This window comes from Alosa sapidissima, chromosome 19 (assembly GCF_018492685.1).
Source record: "Alosa sapidissima isolate fAloSap1 chromosome 19, fAloSap1.pri, whole genome shotgun sequence".
Taxonomy (NCBI): domain Eukaryota; kingdom Metazoa; phylum Chordata; class Actinopteri; order Clupeiformes; family Clupeidae; genus Alosa; species Alosa sapidissima.
In genome coordinates, this window is record NC_055975.1 from 19,012,811 (window position 1) to 19,029,325 (window position 16,515).

At 44.2% G+C, this 16,515-nt stretch overlaps 1 protein-coding gene across 15 annotated transcripts in view; it reads left to right on the top strand.

The window, feature by feature from the left end:
- The window catches only part of map4k5 (mitogen-activated protein kinase kinase kinase kinase 5), a 48,520-nt gene that overhangs the window by 18,382 nt on the left and 13,623 nt on the right, over positions 1–16,515 (top strand). For 11 of the 15 annotated variants that reach the window (XM_042073191.1, XM_042073192.1, XM_042073187.1 and 8 more), the window contains exons 4-17: positions 1,743–1,833; positions 5,286–5,350; positions 5,615–5,670; positions 5,935–5,982; positions 6,797–6,839; positions 6,949–7,021; positions 7,316–7,447; positions 7,959–8,021; positions 8,370–8,451; positions 8,559–8,675; positions 10,106–10,184; positions 11,439–11,501; positions 14,376–14,434; positions 14,728–14,795. In XM_042073191.1, coding sequence (XP_041929125.1) covers positions 1,743–1,833; positions 5,286–5,350; positions 5,615–5,670; positions 5,935–5,982; positions 6,797–6,839; positions 6,949–7,021; positions 7,316–7,447; positions 7,959–8,021; positions 8,370–8,451; positions 8,559–8,675; positions 10,106–10,184; positions 11,439–11,501; positions 14,376–14,434; positions 14,728–14,795 — 1,039 coding nt within the window. The remainder of the gene's footprint in view (positions 1–1,742; positions 1,834–5,285; positions 5,351–5,614; positions 5,671–5,934; positions 5,983–6,796; positions 6,840–6,948; positions 7,022–7,315; positions 7,448–7,958; positions 8,022–8,369; positions 8,452–8,558; positions 8,676–10,105; positions 10,185–11,438; positions 11,502–14,375; positions 14,435–14,727; positions 14,796–16,515) is intronic. The other 4 variants (XM_042073201.1, XM_042073200.1, XM_042073202.1 and 1 more) reach the window with 2 other exon arrangements.

A 16,515-nucleotide genomic window follows, 5' to 3' on the forward strand; every position in this document is an offset into this window, starting at 1 on the left:
GCCTGTGTTCTTTCCTTTACCTTTACCCCTCTCTCTCTGTCTCTCTCTCTCTCTCTCTCTCTCTCCCTCCCCCTCTCCATCCTCAAGACAGCTGTGTGAGAATGAGGCCTAATGTGTTGGGCTACGCTGTGGGGTGAAGAGGCAGCCCCCGGTTCGTGTGTGTGTGTGTGTGTGTGTGTGTGTGTACGCGTGCAAAAGAAAGGGAGAGACACAGGAATGTAGAGACATCTGCTCAGCATTCAGCTGAGGGACTGAGCTGTGCACTGGAACCCATTAAACCCCTGGAGTCCATATACACAGTTACTGTTTTTACACACACACACTATCTATGCCACATAGTCACAATACACATAACCACTTCCGCATATCATAACAAGCACACAAAGACATAGGCTATAGCCTACACTACCAATGACCGTACCAATGAACTAGGCCTATCTAAGTTCAAAACAGATCTTTATCTCATTCTCTCTATACATATTTGTAGAGATTGTGGTTGATGTTTGAAAGGGTGGTAATTTGAAATGACTTAAAGGTGATCTTGTTTATACTTTCATGCTTTTGAAAGACATAATTGGCATTAAGAGGGCCTTGTAATGTGTCATACAACGTTGTGAGTCTTCTTTGAATTTAAACAAAAATGTTGTATACTTTGTAGTGTCTAATATTGTGGCTAATATTACTAAGCATTGGGTAGCATGGGCCCTTGAACTTCTGCCTAAGTAACCCATTCTTCTTGTGAAGTATGTAATATGCTATGATGATTTTTTTTCTAATTCCTACCATATACAACTGATTATAAATATGTAACACTGATTTGGAGTTGCTCACCTCAGACCTTTTATTATTTATGATCATGATGTAGTATAAATTACTTTATCTGTCTTAAAGGTTTTTGCTTTGACAAGACAAAAGTTGACTGATTAACCTGCTTTAAATCTACTGGGCTTCTCTGTAAACGGTTGGTTTGAATACGAGGGTTAATGATGCAACAGAGCTACAAGGTTTCATTTGTTGGTATAAGTCTGATAAATACAAACATAGTCCCTTATTATGCATAAGCTGTTACTGTGAGATGGCCCTTGTTAATGTATTAGTGAAGGCTTCAGTAAATCAGGGTAGTTAATGTAATGTAATGGCTGGGTTGTGTCAGAAGTGGAGTATCTCTGCAGAATACCGCTGCGTGCTTTGTGGTTGTGTTTAGCTTTGGCAGGACACTGGGAAAGATTTAGTGTCCCTCGAAATGGCCTGTGGTGTGTGTGTGCCTGTGCGTGCGTGCGTGCGTGCGTGCGTGCGTGCGTGCGTGTGTGTGTGTGTTTTACACGTACAGTTTGCGTGTATGCTCAGTTTGCTTGAACTTTCCATTCAGATACGGAGGTTGGCTTGTACCACAATGCCAGTAGTAAGGGTGGGATGGTGAATTGGACCGATCCACTGCTCAGTACTGCGGGGGTGTAATATAGATTCCAGCTGCCAAGTAAACCAGCTACATGTGTGTCCTAATGCTTGGTCAGCATTTTTCAGAGGTTGTACTTTGTACCGTCTGTGCTTCTACCTCACATTATTTTTTTACATTCCCTCTAGTTCGAATGTGTGTTTGTATCTGTCTGTGTATGTACCTATGTATGTACTTATGATGGATCATATTGTGCGTGCGTGCGTGCGTGCTAAAGTTATAATTCCTCATGTTGCTCCCTATCTCTCTTTTTTTTGTCCCTTTGTCACGCTCTCTTTCTCTTTAGGAGACGACTTTTCCATCATCCAGCAGGAGATTTTCATGGTGAAGGAATGCACTCATCAAAATATTGTGGCCTACTTCGGCAGCTACCTCAGGTGAGAGAGAGAGAACCACACATACATGTGTGTGTGTGTGTGTGTGTGTCAGGGTGTTGGATAGGAGGGGGGGGCACTACCATAAAAGGGGAGAGAGGGCTGTGTGTGTCTGTGTGTGTGTGTGTGTGTGTGTGTGTGTGTGTGTGTGTGTGTGTGTGTAATGAGACCCTTTCTGTGTGATGTGGGATGCAGAAAGGATGTGGTGTACTCTGCCCTGCTGGCAACGGCTCACATTTACAGTAATCTCAGTGTGTGTGTTTGTTTGTGTGTGTGCCAGTAATCTCTGGTTTGCCTGTCTCCCTATCTGGCTGGTTTTGTTACAGGAATCTGCCCCAGTGTATTAATTACTCTGAGTCATCTGTGTATCGGTGCAGCGAGTCGTGTGTGTGTGTGTGTGTGTGTGTGTGTGTACGCCACAAGATTACAGATAGTTAAAGCCGCCTTCCCTCCCAGGACCTCAGGAACCTTTTCAGGGAACCTGACATTGCACTCACTTTCACAGCAGTGCAAGACGTCACTTTACCAAACTGTGGCGGAACCTGGTGAATCTGGTGTTCGCGTGAAGCTCCCTGCACATTGCTGAAATAACAATCGATTGAAGAACCCTTTCCTGTTTAAACCTAATAAATCTGACTGCACATAATTTAGAAAGATATGCAGGACGAGTGCAGTATTACTTCCCCATAGTTGGCATTTTTGGACACCTACAGTCTGTATGTAAGAGACCCTCCCTATTGTCTACTTGCTACACTGGTTTGGCAATGTGTCAGTTCTTCTGTAACTTGTCCACCAGATGACAAGCTTCTAGATAACTAATGCTAGCCATACATTGCTAATATTGGTGAGGGCATTGCAAATTATTTGTCAAGTACAAGTTACTATTCCAGTCACGAGAAAAGGCATGAGAAAAAAACATAAACAAACGGAGAATGAACATACCTTGTTCAGAAGTTGACGGCTACACATGGAGTGTGGGATTACAGGATCCTGCTACAGGATACTCAAAGTGCTTTTCACCATCTTTCCCTTAAATACCCAACCTTCACTAATTAAATGCCAAATGGTCATTGATTGTATAGGTATAGCTCACATAGTGGCCATTGAACTCAAAAATCAAAATGGACATGTGATATTCATAGAGGGGGTGGCCTGTGCCCGTAGGGTCAGACACACCACGGCTCCTCAGATACCAAGATATTTGCAGAAAAGAGAAAGGCCTGAATCCTGTAAGGAAGGCCTGAATCCTGTAATCCTGTAAGAAAGGCCTGAATCCTGTAAGGAAGGATTCCTGAATCCTGTAAGGAAGGCCTGAATCCTGTAATCCTGTAAGAAAGGCCTGAATCCTGTAAGGAAGGATTCCTGAATCCTGTAAGGAAGGCCTGAATCCTGTAATCCTGTAAGAAAGGCCTGAATCCTGTAAGGAAGGATTCCTGAATCCTGTAAGGAAGGCCTGAATCCTGTAAGAAAGGCCTGAATCCTGTGAGGAAGGCACACAGGCACCCCATGATTCTGTAGGAATCGGAAATCCTGAATTCCTGATAATTTTTTTTGTTTTGTTTGTTTTTAAGGCCAACCTATTTCTCTATGAGACTGAAACCATTAAACCACTTGCACTGAGAACATCAAAATGAAAGCAAACATGACAGAGAAATCATTTTACAAATCACCACCACTGTGGGAAAGCAGTGTGGGAGGCACAGGAGGCAGGTGGTGGAGGCATGCATGGGAAACCGTACGGGTGCGGGAAGACTCCATTTACAGTATCAGTGAAGCTGCTGGCCCTCACCTCTGTGCGACGGGCGTGAGGCGAGGAGGATCAGAACTGATCACAGTTTATCACCCTGGGGAGTTACAGGGGCGCTACACCCCAGTACCTGAAGCGTTCTGTTTCGCGTAGCGTAAAAATTGTTTTAGAAGACTTTCTAGATTTTTTCCAAAAGCCGCTATCACGTCTGGTGTAGCCAGTTTCGTTGATTACAGTGGAAACTAATTGTTGCAGCAGACGCAACACGAACGGAACTCTTCAGTTATGTGCCCTAGTGTAGCCTTCTTGTTAGTGTCTTACAGCAGTATGCAGCCTTGGTTGTCACTTATGAAATGTTAAATGCATTATTAAATTGAATATGTATTATTCACAAATTTGTAAACCGCATTGAATGATTGAATTAAACCAGATTTATAAGAATAAATAGGAAGCTTGGGAAACACCAGCACATTTTCATCATGGCGATGCATGTATCTCAACAGAAAAGTGTTGCATTTGAGACCCTGAATCTTTCTGAATTTTTTCATGAATTTTCTCATGATTAGTGCTCTGTTACGGTTAATCTGGAGTATAGGCCTTTTCTCAAAGAACCTTGGAAGTAAAAGGTGATTCAGGGTTGACTTTCTCACAGCTTGGCCTCTGTGAGCTAAAAGTATGATGCCATTAAATCAAATGAGGCTTAAGGGACAGGAAGCCCTCTCAGTGCTGGGTTCTGTTCTGTGTTCTGTTAGGCCATGCCGAACCATGAAAACAGTGATCCATTGCACCCACAGTGAGTGCACACAAATACGTTTCTGAAATGGAGGTAATGAAGCTGCACAGAAGGTTGTCAGATGGAATGAATGCTCACTAGGGCTGTAACGATATGCGATTCGAAACCGAAATCGCGACACTCATATCCACAAAACTGTGTCGCGGTGTGAAAAGGCAAAACCGCGACACACCTTTGTCAGTGTTTCACGCAGTGCTTTGCAGATTATGCGGCCGCATAAGCAGCACACATCTCTTCCTTTACTTGCCGGTAGCCTACGTTGTCCAAATAAATAAATAAATAAATCATAATTTCATACCTCTCGTTGCTTTCATTGTAGACTATGTGTTCAACTTTACCAAACAATCCAAATAAAACATTCATAATCGTGAAAGTAAGAACGCATAGAAGACAACTAGCTAAATTACTTTTAAATCTGCTTAGCATCATTAGCATGCTGCACATATTTGTTTAAAACTCTTGCATTCAAGTTGACTGATTATCTCAATACCAATGTTTCCCAAAAGGGCCTGTCCCAAGGAGAACAAGTTTTACCTTGAAACTTAAACACACATGGAGAAACTGAACAGTCCAATCAGTAGACTATGATAAGCTAGGCAACTATGATACTTTGTTTACAATATCTCCAGGCTTCAACCAGGCAGCTGAATTAAAGAGGTAGAGTTGTAATAGAAATAGTAGGCCTAGGCTATAGGCTAATCTGCATAAAGTGTGCGGTCATAAGTATCAGCCATTCAGTATATCTGTCTTTATATCAGGATATAAAATAATATAGATTTGTTAGGCCTATAGTATAGCTATTGAAATGTTCAAACCGAATCGTGAGGTTGTATCGTTACAGCCCTAATGCTCACTGTGAGCAGTGACCTTGATGGGTTATTAATATCGACTGTGACCGTTTCTCTCCCCTGTTAGCCGAGAGAAGCTGTGGATCTGCATGGAGTACTGTGGAGGAGGATCCTTACAGGACATTTACAACGGTACTGTCTTCATAGAGACTACAACATCACATCATTACATCCTCCTCTTCAGTAGAAGACATTTCTCTATGTTTACGTGTGTGTGTGTGTGTGTGTGTGTGCACAGGACTGTGATATGTTTCGGCACAAATGGGTGCTGTAAGAATCATGCGTGTTTATATGTATCCAGTGGCTTGTAACACTAGTCTAACACTAGAGCACTGTAGTGTGTGTGTGTGTGTGTGTGTGTGTGTGTTCATTTTTGTTGTTTATATGTTGGGACAGTGACTGGCCCCCTCTCAGAACTCCAGATAGCTTATGTCTGCAGAGAGACCATACAGGTAATAGTACATCTGCACATTCATGTACACAGGGCACTCTGTCATACACACTCGTAAACCTTTCCTACACATATGACCCAACATATATTGTTGTGTTAACACACAAACACACACAAATACTTGCACACATTTGCCTGGCTGTCGGTAGTATTTTGTGACATTCATGACTGCAAGTACATCTGTCCATTCATGGTTTGCGCTGGGATATATTGTCTCGTTGAGTATTCTTTGTTCAGTATGATATATATTTATGTGTGTCACCAGGGCCTCGGCTATCTCCACACCAAAGGCAAGATGCACAGAGACATAAAGGTACAGCACCACAGTCATACACACACAAACACACATACGCTACACATTCTCGCTTCCTCCTGCTCTCTCTCTCGCTCGTTCTCTTTCTCTCTCTCTCTCTCTCTCTTTCTCTCCCCCTCCCTCCTCCCTTCATCCCACATAGTGTTGTATTCATGTGTGGAGAGTATGTTGAAAAAAAGGTTATGTTGGTCAAGGTTGAGGGTTTTTGGGTGGAGCACCATCTGTGTGTGTGCTGTGTGTGTGTGTGTGTGTGTGTGTGTGTTATCAGGGTTGGTCAGTGTTGCTCTATCTCTGCCAGCGCGCTCTCTTCCGGTTTCCTTCTGTCTACGGCCACAGGAAGCTCTTACAACCAGCTGTCAATCACACACACACACACACACACACATACACACACGCCGACGCACACTTATATACCTCAAACCTCATACCATAAGGCAACAGTGTTAGAAAGTATTGCTGTTATCAGCTTGTGGGAAGATTTGGGTTTGGTTGCAATGGCACCACCATTTCAGGTCAGCAAAAGAAAGCTATGCTTACTGTACTCGCCAAGCTAACTGGATGCATAGCTAGAGTATAGCGTCAGGCAGGATATCTGAATTTGCTGGTCCTGATGAGCCAAGTAGGAGAATGTCTGCTCTTTGAAGACACTGTGTAATCGGCAGGAGAATTCTAGTATACAGACCAAGACAGTCAAATAGGCCCTTGTTCCAAGTGAAACAGAGGTGGTTGTGTGTTACTTTGTGTATGTGTATTGTGTATTGTGTATGTGCGTGTGTGTAGTGCCCAATTTGATTTGTGTTTGTGTACTTTGCAGGGTGCAAATATTCTGCTAACAGACCATGGTGATATCAAATTGGGTGAGTAACGTTAAACAATGTGTGTGTGTGTGTGTGCGTGTGTGTGCATGCGTGCGCGTCTGTACCTGTGTGCATTTGTATGGTTTTTATTCTCATTTTCTCGTTGCAGCTGACTTTGGAGTTGCTGCCAAAATAACAGCAACCATTGCCAAAAGGAAATCTTTTATCGGCACGCCATATTGGTAAGTGTGTGAGCATGTCAGTGTCTCTGTTTGTGTGTTTTTCCTTCTCGCTCTGTTAATGTTCTACAAATCCTATCCACATTTAGAAAGATATTATGAAGCACAGAGGCATAGGAGAGGTCTTGAGAAAATAACTGTGTGGGGGGGGGGGGGGTCTTGTTTTTTATGTGTGTACAGGATGTTGAGTATGTCATGTATGTTGAGTGCCTTGTATATGTGTGCGTATTTGACCCATAGATGTTTTGTTGCATAGGCCTACATGCACCAACCAAATATATTTGTATGTGTTTGCAGGATGGCTCCAGAGGTGGCAGCAGTGGAGAAAAACGGGGGCTATAACCAGCTGTGTGATATCTGGGCAGTGGGCATCACTTCAATAGAGCTTGCAGAACTTCAGCCTCCCATGTTTGATCTGCATCCTATGAGGTGAACACACACACACCATACACACTCACTCACTCACTCACTCACTCACTCACTCACTCACGTGCACACTCAAGTTCAAGCATGCACATACTGTGTGAGCACACACAGACCACTTAAGTGACTCCACCACACACAACATCCAACCACAACCTTTTTAAATACAGACGTCGACAAAAACATGTAGCTTGCTCTGGCCTTTACCAGAGGCATGAACACTCTGCCACACACACACAAACACACACACACACACATGCATGCATGAACACACTCACACACACACTTCAGCTCTGTTCTAGAATCCTCATGCACTTCCTGTTTACTAAAGCTGGCCCTGCACATAACCACACAATGGAGCGTCAATTGTTATGCTCTTATTACAGCTGGTTTGTGTATGTGTGTGTGATCTCACTTCTCGTGATGAAAAGAAGTGTGTGTGTGTGTGTGTGTGTGTGTGAGAGAGAGAGAGAGACGGAACTGATGTGTGTATCTTCTCTGATGTGTGTTTTCTCAGGGCCTTGTTCTTAATGTCGAAGAGTAGTTTCCAGCCTCCGAAGTTAAAAGACAAGACCAAGTGGTGAGTGTGCCATGCATTAGCCCTAATGAGCCTGTGGAACATGATGAATGCAGGTGCTAAACAGTGCCTGCTGCCGAAACAACTCCGGAAACACACACACACACACACAGACTCATGTTGTGCCCTCTCAAATGTACTTAAATATACCTTCACCATTACGAACACACACACACACACACACACACACACTGAAATATTGACACATTGATATCTATAAAACAAAATAACTGCCTGCATAGATACATATTCATTCATTCATTCTGGCCCAACACACACACACACACACACACACACACACACACACACTAATCAGTTGAACAATAAATAAATTGAGACCCTCCTCTTCAGGTCAAACACCTTCCATAACTTTGTGAAAGTGTCGCTCACCAAGAATCCTAAGAAGAGGCCAACAGCAGAAAAGTTACTCTCAGTAAGTGTGTATTTACAAATGCACTCACACAATCTTATCAATCACAGCAAACAACAAATACTGACAATGGTGTGTGTGTGTGTGTGTGTGTGTGTGTGTGTTTGCAGCACATGTTTGTAGCACAGACAGGTCTGTCAAAGAACCTGGCAGTGGAGCTGCTGGATAAAGTGAATAACCCTGACAGCCATCCCCAGTACTGCGAGCCAGAAGATGACGACCTGGAGGTACATGGTCTCGACATATCGTGACACGCCCACAGAGAGCGAAGAAAGTGTTTTGCTTTGCTTGCTTGAATCTGCACTGTTAGCTAGCATCATTTTCCCTTCCTACTGTCTTGTATATATTTCTCTTTTCCCATCTGTATTTCTGTGAGCGAACATCAATCCTACTTAGCCTTGCAAAACGTGGCCTACATGCAAGTCTCTGCTCCACTGACCCTGTGATACTACTCTATATGGGCAAAGATAGTTAAGGGCTCAGTCCAAACAAATGATTCACAATCTCTGATGGATGCCATCCAGCAATCAGCTTCCACATCCTAGCCACAAATCCCAAATGTGTGTGTGTGTGTGTGTGTGTGTGTGTGTGTGTGTGTTCATGTTCTTATACCTTTGTGAGTGATTAATGACAGATGAGTTGAGGAAATCCTCCGACTCAAGCTTTTCTTATCTTGTCCATTGTGCATTGTTACCAGTCTTGGCTTTTCTCTCTCTGTCTCTCTTTCTTTCTTTCTTTCTCTCTCTCTTTTTTTCTCTCTCTCTTTTTCTCTCTCTTTCTCTTTCTTTCTTTCTTTCTTTCTTTCTTTCTTTCTTTCTTTCTTTCTCTCTCTCTCTGTCTCTCCCTCTCTCTCGTGTCTGGTTGTGAGATCTCTTCGGGTTGTTCTGTCTCTGTGTGTGTGTGTGTGTGTGTGTGTGTGTGTGTGTGCGTGCGTGCTTGCACGGCCATGCAGTCATCAGCACAAACAGCTCTACTGTAAACTCTGTGGCTGTCTGTAGCTGCCTCCTCTCTCGTCCCCACTGAAGGGCCTGTGTGTGCGGGGAACTCTTAGTCGTGCATAGTAGACACCCGGGCCTCACTCTGTCTGAGCTCCACCAGAGTTGTTCTGCCCAGAGAAGTACAGGATGTTCTGTTCACGTTGTCATGGTGTCTGTAGTTTTGGTCAAGTTATTAATTCGGCATCCTCACCTCAACTGCTTTTGTTCTCGGGGCTGATCTTATATCTCTCGCTGTTCTGATTATCTCACCTACTCTGTGTGTGTGCGTGTGTGCGTGTGTACGTGTGTGTGTGTACGTTTATGTGTGTGTGTGTGTGTGTACGTTTATGTGTGTGTGTGTGTACGTTTATGTGTGTGTGTGTGTGTGTGTGTACGTTTATGTATGTGTGTGTGTGTGTGTGTACGTTAACGTGTGTGTGTGTGTGTGTCTGTGTGTGTGTCGGGGTTCTGTATGCGTTGTTGTGTGTGGTTTCTGTGTAGAGCATGTTCTTTCACTCTCTGTCTTTGCTTGCTCTGTGTGTGTCTGTTTACCTTATTGAGTAAGACTCCCCCTTGACCTTGTAATTTTTCGAATGAACTGGATGGTATTTTAGTACACTTTCTGTTCTGTTGTTCAAACAAGGTCAGTGACCGACTCTCTCCCCCTCTCTGTTTCTCAGCTCCCTCCTGTAGGAAGACACACGATCCGCTCCACCAATAAGAACGCTCGAGCAGAGAGGACTCGCTCGGAGATCAACTGTAAGTGGACAAACCCGCTGTCAGTCATCCCATTTCTCCTGCAGGTTGTCCCACCCCTGTCAATCAGCCATCTTTGATCAGTCAAACACAGGTGTTTCCGCCCTCCCACTAACCCCCTCACTCTGCTCTCATAGGCTGATCTGGTGGTCTGTCATTGTCTAGCCAAAATCTCTTTAATGGAAACTGTACGAAAACGACAAATAAATGCAGCACCTCAGAAACACGCACCTCTGCAGGTGTTGGCTCGTTCACATGCAGCGTCAAAAACACAGCCTTCACACACACACACACACACACACACACACACACACACACACACACACACACACACACAGACTTATGACACACAGTAGTCAAGTAAAAAATGCAGCATGGTAGGTGGGTATGAAGGTGTAAAGGTTTCAGGTGTGTTTGGTGAAAAGTGAACCCTGGAAGGCAAAGGAAGTAGGTGATTTTCTCTTGAAATAGTTCATGGATGTGGGTGCAGATGGAGACAGAAGGGCACTGGAGGCCCTGCTTAGGGTGGCCCTGTGAGGAGAGTGCCGTGTAGACAAACAGTCAAGTGGATATGAGGGTTGGAGAGTACCGCGCCAGAACTGGTTCCACAAGTGGTGTGTGTGTGTGTGTCTTTCTCATGTGACTTGAGTGACTCACTCCAGGTACAGTCTCTCCCTTATCGGCGCCAGTATCGATGTCATAAGTCTTCTGACATCGAACACACTGACACTTCATGCATTAGTTTCAGCCTCCTCGCTCACACACACACCTTTCATGTTGGTCAATATTTGTGCCTGGCAATGATCAGCTATGAGAGATCTGTCAAGAGTAGGGATTAGGCATCTTTGTAGTGTGTTATGGACCCTAGAACTGTATGTGATCTTTGTGAAGTGTGCGTCACAGTCTATCCATTTTGTTACTGATGAGGCTAGCTATTTTATGTTCCTGGTGTTAGCTGTTTGCTAGTTGCAGTGGTTGTTACGTGTGTGTGTGTTGGAGCTGTGTGTGTGTGTGTTCATGTGTCTGTTTTAGTGGTGATCTCTGCCAGTGTGTCTGTGCTTTGTTCCTGTCTTGGATAAATGTCACTTTGCTTTGTGGTGTGACCTGCAGCATTAGTGTTTTGTCTAGTGTCTTTGTTGATGTTGCAGTGAGGATTTGTAGAGCATCTCAGGTGTGTGTGTGTGTGTGTGTGTGTGTGTGTGTGTGCGCACGCGCTCATGCTGATGGGGTGTGTTTTATTCCTCATATTGGACGCAGCCAATGGGACACACTCAGGAAGGAGACAAAGCCCTCAAAGAACAGACAACGGTGAGGGCTCAGGTCAGTCACACACACAACCACGCACACATGCACACATGCACACACCCACACGAACACACACACACATACAAAGACACCCATTCACACTTGCAGACCTCAAAGCACGTCAGCAGTCAGTAATGCAAACAAGCATTTTTGACTTAAGGTGTTAAAAGTCTTAAAAGTTCCCCAGACACATAACTACATTTCCATTGTATACATGCGGCTACAGATCTACATGTACCACACCTATACTAAGTTGCATATAATAATACACCACACAGAGTAGCTTCAGAGATGAAGTGCTCTGTTTAGTACCTGCTCATGTGCATGAGGGTGAGAGTGGGGGTTTGTGATAAGCATGCAAAACTGACCGACTGGACTCTGAACAGCGGTGTGCTGTAGATGTATTGCTCTGGCATTGACTGGTATTGACTCTGACCAGTCCTGACCGACCACACTCGACTGCCCCCTGCATTTATACCCTTCCCAGCACGCATTACAATTGGCTGCTGTGAACACGGACTCTTATCAGTCTTGTCCGGGCCATCTGTGTGTTAGTGTCAACCCCTTCAGTGAAATGCCTCACTTCCCTATTCACCTCCCAGAACGGTTGGCCAGCATACACACACACACACACACACACACGCACTGACATACATACACACACAGACACACACACAGACACACACACACAGACACACAGACACTCTTAATCAACCGAAAATTTCCCCAGAAACTTCAGGAGAAGGAAAAAGAAACTTCCACTGAAATTTTCATGTGTATGTTCCTGTACGCCTGGTTAAATTGTGTCATTTTGGCTTGTTTACAATACAGAAAATGTGTGCATGTGAGTGTGTTTTTTCCTCCGTGTGGGTGTGTGCCTGTGTACCAGTGTGTACTATGCATCACATTGTTACAGCTGGTTGCAGATGTAGCTGGATTCTCTGGTTGATACCTTGAGCTTTGGATATGGGTGAGAGACAGTGTGTCTACATGTTTGTCAAAATACACTAGTGTGAAGTCCAGCACCTCAGGAGGTGAGACTTAGTTTCACATCCTCAGAAACTCTCAGGACCAAGAATCACTACCCTGGCTTTTCAAACACGCACACACACACACACACAGCGGCATCAGTTTCCTCTTTGCGTCCTACTTGGCCTGCCTTGTGCTTTTCAACCAATCAGAACACAGATCATGTCACTTCACACTTAAAACTTCTCGTCGTGCTGTCCATCAAAGGCACTTGGGCAATGATAGATCTTTGGTGATGTGGAAGAACTTGTGCAGAGTTGATATCATTGGTGGATTTTAGATCTATTTGCACTAGCACTTCAAGTGTGTGTGTATCTCTGTTTGTGTTTGCATTCTGCATGCATGATCACAGGATGTTTTGAGAGTACTGGCTCACACAGGCACACACACAAAATAGTCGTAGTTCTCAGAAACAAGTGAGGATTCACCACCGGGTCAGCCTGTTTCTCATGCAGGCGTCTGATCTGTTCCTGGAAAGGTGAAGAGAAACCTGTATACACACACACACACACACACTCCACACACACTGCAGTCCTTTTAGAGACATTCTAGTACAATTCTGAATTCATAGTTCAATTGTGTAGAACAGCCCTGGGGCTCTAAAATGCTTATCTTGTTACTTGGGAGCTGACTTTAGCTGAGGTGCCTGAGGTGATCGTTGCAACTCATCATGGCCAAGCAGCAGCAGAGACGGGGGAAAGGCCGAGCTGTGCCAAGCTGTATTCTCCTGCCCCCTAGTGTCCTCACAGTGCAACATTCTCAAGTCTTGGTTAATGTTCCTGTGTCTGTTGTTGACCAGTGAAGTCTTGCTATAAATGCTATGATCTGACTCTATCCCTACCTGAAATGCTTTCAATGCACTAACAGCTAATCAGTTACATGCATTTTGTTCTGGCTGATGTTTGAGTTCAGTGGGAATGTGTGCTGTTTTGTGTAAGCACATGTATTAGGCAAGGGATGCACTCCTATGTTGGTAGTGGTTAGCAAGAGCTGCTAACAACGCTTAATCTTACATCATCTTAATGTTTATCAAAGTTCTTTTAAGTGTTTGTGATAATGATGATGTTTTAAACCAGGGGGGTCAAACTCATATTAGGTAGTGGGCTGGATTTGTTGGAATGAGACCTTGTGGGGGCCCGTCATGGTCATTATCATTTTCTGCATGGGTATCAGAGTGCTGTTTGATATCACTTATGAGCAAACAAGTACAAATAATGTACTGCTATCATATACTGCTCTTTCTCTCTTGACATGTTAGTGTTCCGCTTCTTCCATGCTGAGGATGGTTTGTAGTGCTAGGTTATCAATTTATCATATCATAGAGATATTACACATAGATAGATAGATAGATAGATAGATAGATAGATAGATAGATAGATAGATAGATACTTTATTGATCCCCAGGGGAAATTCAAGTTGCGAAGTAAAAAGTAAACAAAAAGTAGACAAAAGACGTAGAAACAAACACTAGACAACTGGTATTTTTTTCTAATTTTCCCTTCCTATCTAAAACATCTGGGGGGCCGCATGAAACCTGCTGGCGGGCCTGATCTTGCCCTCGGGCCTCATGTCTGACACCCCTGTTTTAAACGCTTAACGTCAATGTTGTGTGATTATTTGTGTGTACATGTGTGCTAACATTCCGACTGGTGTCTTATCGGTTGTGTCAACACAGGTAATATATGTGTGTGTCATTACCCAGGCACTGTTAACACCCTTACTAAATTCGCTATAACTAGCCCCCCTGTTCCAGGATCAGTTTGATGGATTGAGCTGGTCCTGGTGGGGTCCGGCAGGCCTGAGGCAGAGAGACTCTGAGTCAGGGAGTCTTAGTGGTGTTTTCTCTGCTGTTTCTTTCAGTCGACAAAGTGCAGTTTGAGCCGCCGCTACGGAAGGAGACGGAAGCCCACACAGAGATGGTAATAATGATAAACACTGGGTGATAACCTGCATGAGTGTGTCTGCTGGGTTAGAGGAGTGTGTGTGTGTGTGTGTGTGTGTGTACGTGTGTGTGTGTGTACGTGTGTGTGTGTGTGTGTGTGTGTGTGTACGTGTGTGTGTGTGTACGTGTACGTGTACGTGTGTACGTGTGTACGCGTGTACGCGCGCGCACACCTTAAAGTGAGTCTGTATTCCTCTCTTTGTGTGTGAGTGAGAGAGAGAGTAAGTGATTGCATGCGCTCATGAGTATATTTTTGTCTGCTCCCTGCAGGATGTCAGCCGGGACAACGACTTCCCCTCCCCGTGGAGCCCATTCGCTGAGGGCAGCATCACCACTAGGTGAGCTATGGAAACCGTTGTTATGGTTACGCCTGAAACAACTGGCTTCCCCTTGTCTGTAGAGCACAACAGGGGAGGCAGACTTCTGGGAAACACACACACACCCTTTTTTCACCCAAGCTTTTTATAGCTTTTAAGTTGGGCTTTAATCAGCCCTCACTCTTTGTGCATGCTTCTGTGTTCTGCTGGTAAATAGTGTGACTGGTGTCAGTGTTTACAGTTTAAACAGATATCATTAACTTTTTGCTAAACTCTGCATAGTACTCCTCACAGTCTGCTAAGCTTTGACTTCTGTTCTTATACAACCCATGTTCTGTACTATATTAAAAAAAAGATCACTGAGCCAATTGAGCAATATACCATTCCTGCTGATCCACAACAACCGTGCTTCAGAATCACTGAGAAAAGAGGGCACATTTGCATGGTTTTTCAAATGTCAACAATCTTTTGCCAGGGTCGAGTACTGCACAATGTACACACAGTTTTAACACGTTTAACACATGTCTAATTTTTTTTTAACACGTTTAACACATGTCTAATTTTTTTATTTTTTTAGTTCTGTATAAAGGCTAAACTCATTTCTTTTCTGTTGCTATGGTTGTATGTTTTTGTCTTTATTTTTCTGTTTGTCTTTTCCTCCTTCCTCTTGCTCTCTGCGTTGTTGCTCTGGCCTGTTGTCCTCTGAAGGAGCCTTCTCAAAAGCGTAGAGGAGGAGTTGTTTATACGGTAAAATTAGCCGTGTGTCCGAATGAGAGTGTTCGTGGCTTCATGGACTAGGCCATCGTAGTGTGTGTGTGTGTGTGTGTGTGTGTGTGTGTGATGTTGCAGTGACTAGGCTACAGCCTGTGTATTTGTGTGCATTACCATGACAAGATGCTCCCCTGCTCATTGCCACTCCATACCTTCATTGCTCTGCGCCAGACTAGAGAGCAGCAGCCTCCCATAGACCTACAGGCCTGTACTGCTTTGGTGGCACCAGTTCCAGTGGTAGCAATAGCACACAGAGATCCTTTGTAGGGGCCACTTATGCAGCTGTACATATCATGATGGGGGCAGAAAGGAGCTTGGGATTTGAATGTAGCTGCCCTTAAGGGGCCTGAACCTGTCAGACTGCCCCTCTGCTGGGGTATTCTGACAGGCCTGAGTCCTTCACCTTTTCATAACTCCCTGACCCTTTACCTTTGTGTAAATTCCATGACCCTTTGGCCTTTAGTCTTGCTTGGAGGCTGTCTCGCCAATTCCTTGGCTTCCCTGAGTTTGTGTGGCATTGTGGTAAAGTCTACTTGTTCTGTGGATTCAGCCTCCAAGGCCTTTTGCACACCGACACACACATACAGATTCCACTGCAGGGCAGATGTGGTATTTTCTACATTTTGAAGCTCTCTGGATATTGGTGCTTAAAGTTGTGTGTGTGTGTGTGTGTGTGTGTGTGCTACCTCAGAAGCATCATGCATTTCCTCCATTTGAATTTGCCAGTTATTGTTCAGAGACAATCTGATTAAACAATCACAGTCAAGACACTGAGACCACAGGCATACTTCCACATATGCGTTTTGTATGCTCACACAGAACACAACATGCTCTCACATAAACAAACAGGCTTCCTATATACTCATGAGCACATTTATATTAATGTGCATAGGCCTATGCTTATTGCGATTACACAAAGCTTCACCTCATGGTGTGCCACTCACCTCATCCTGCTTTGGATGAGTGACTC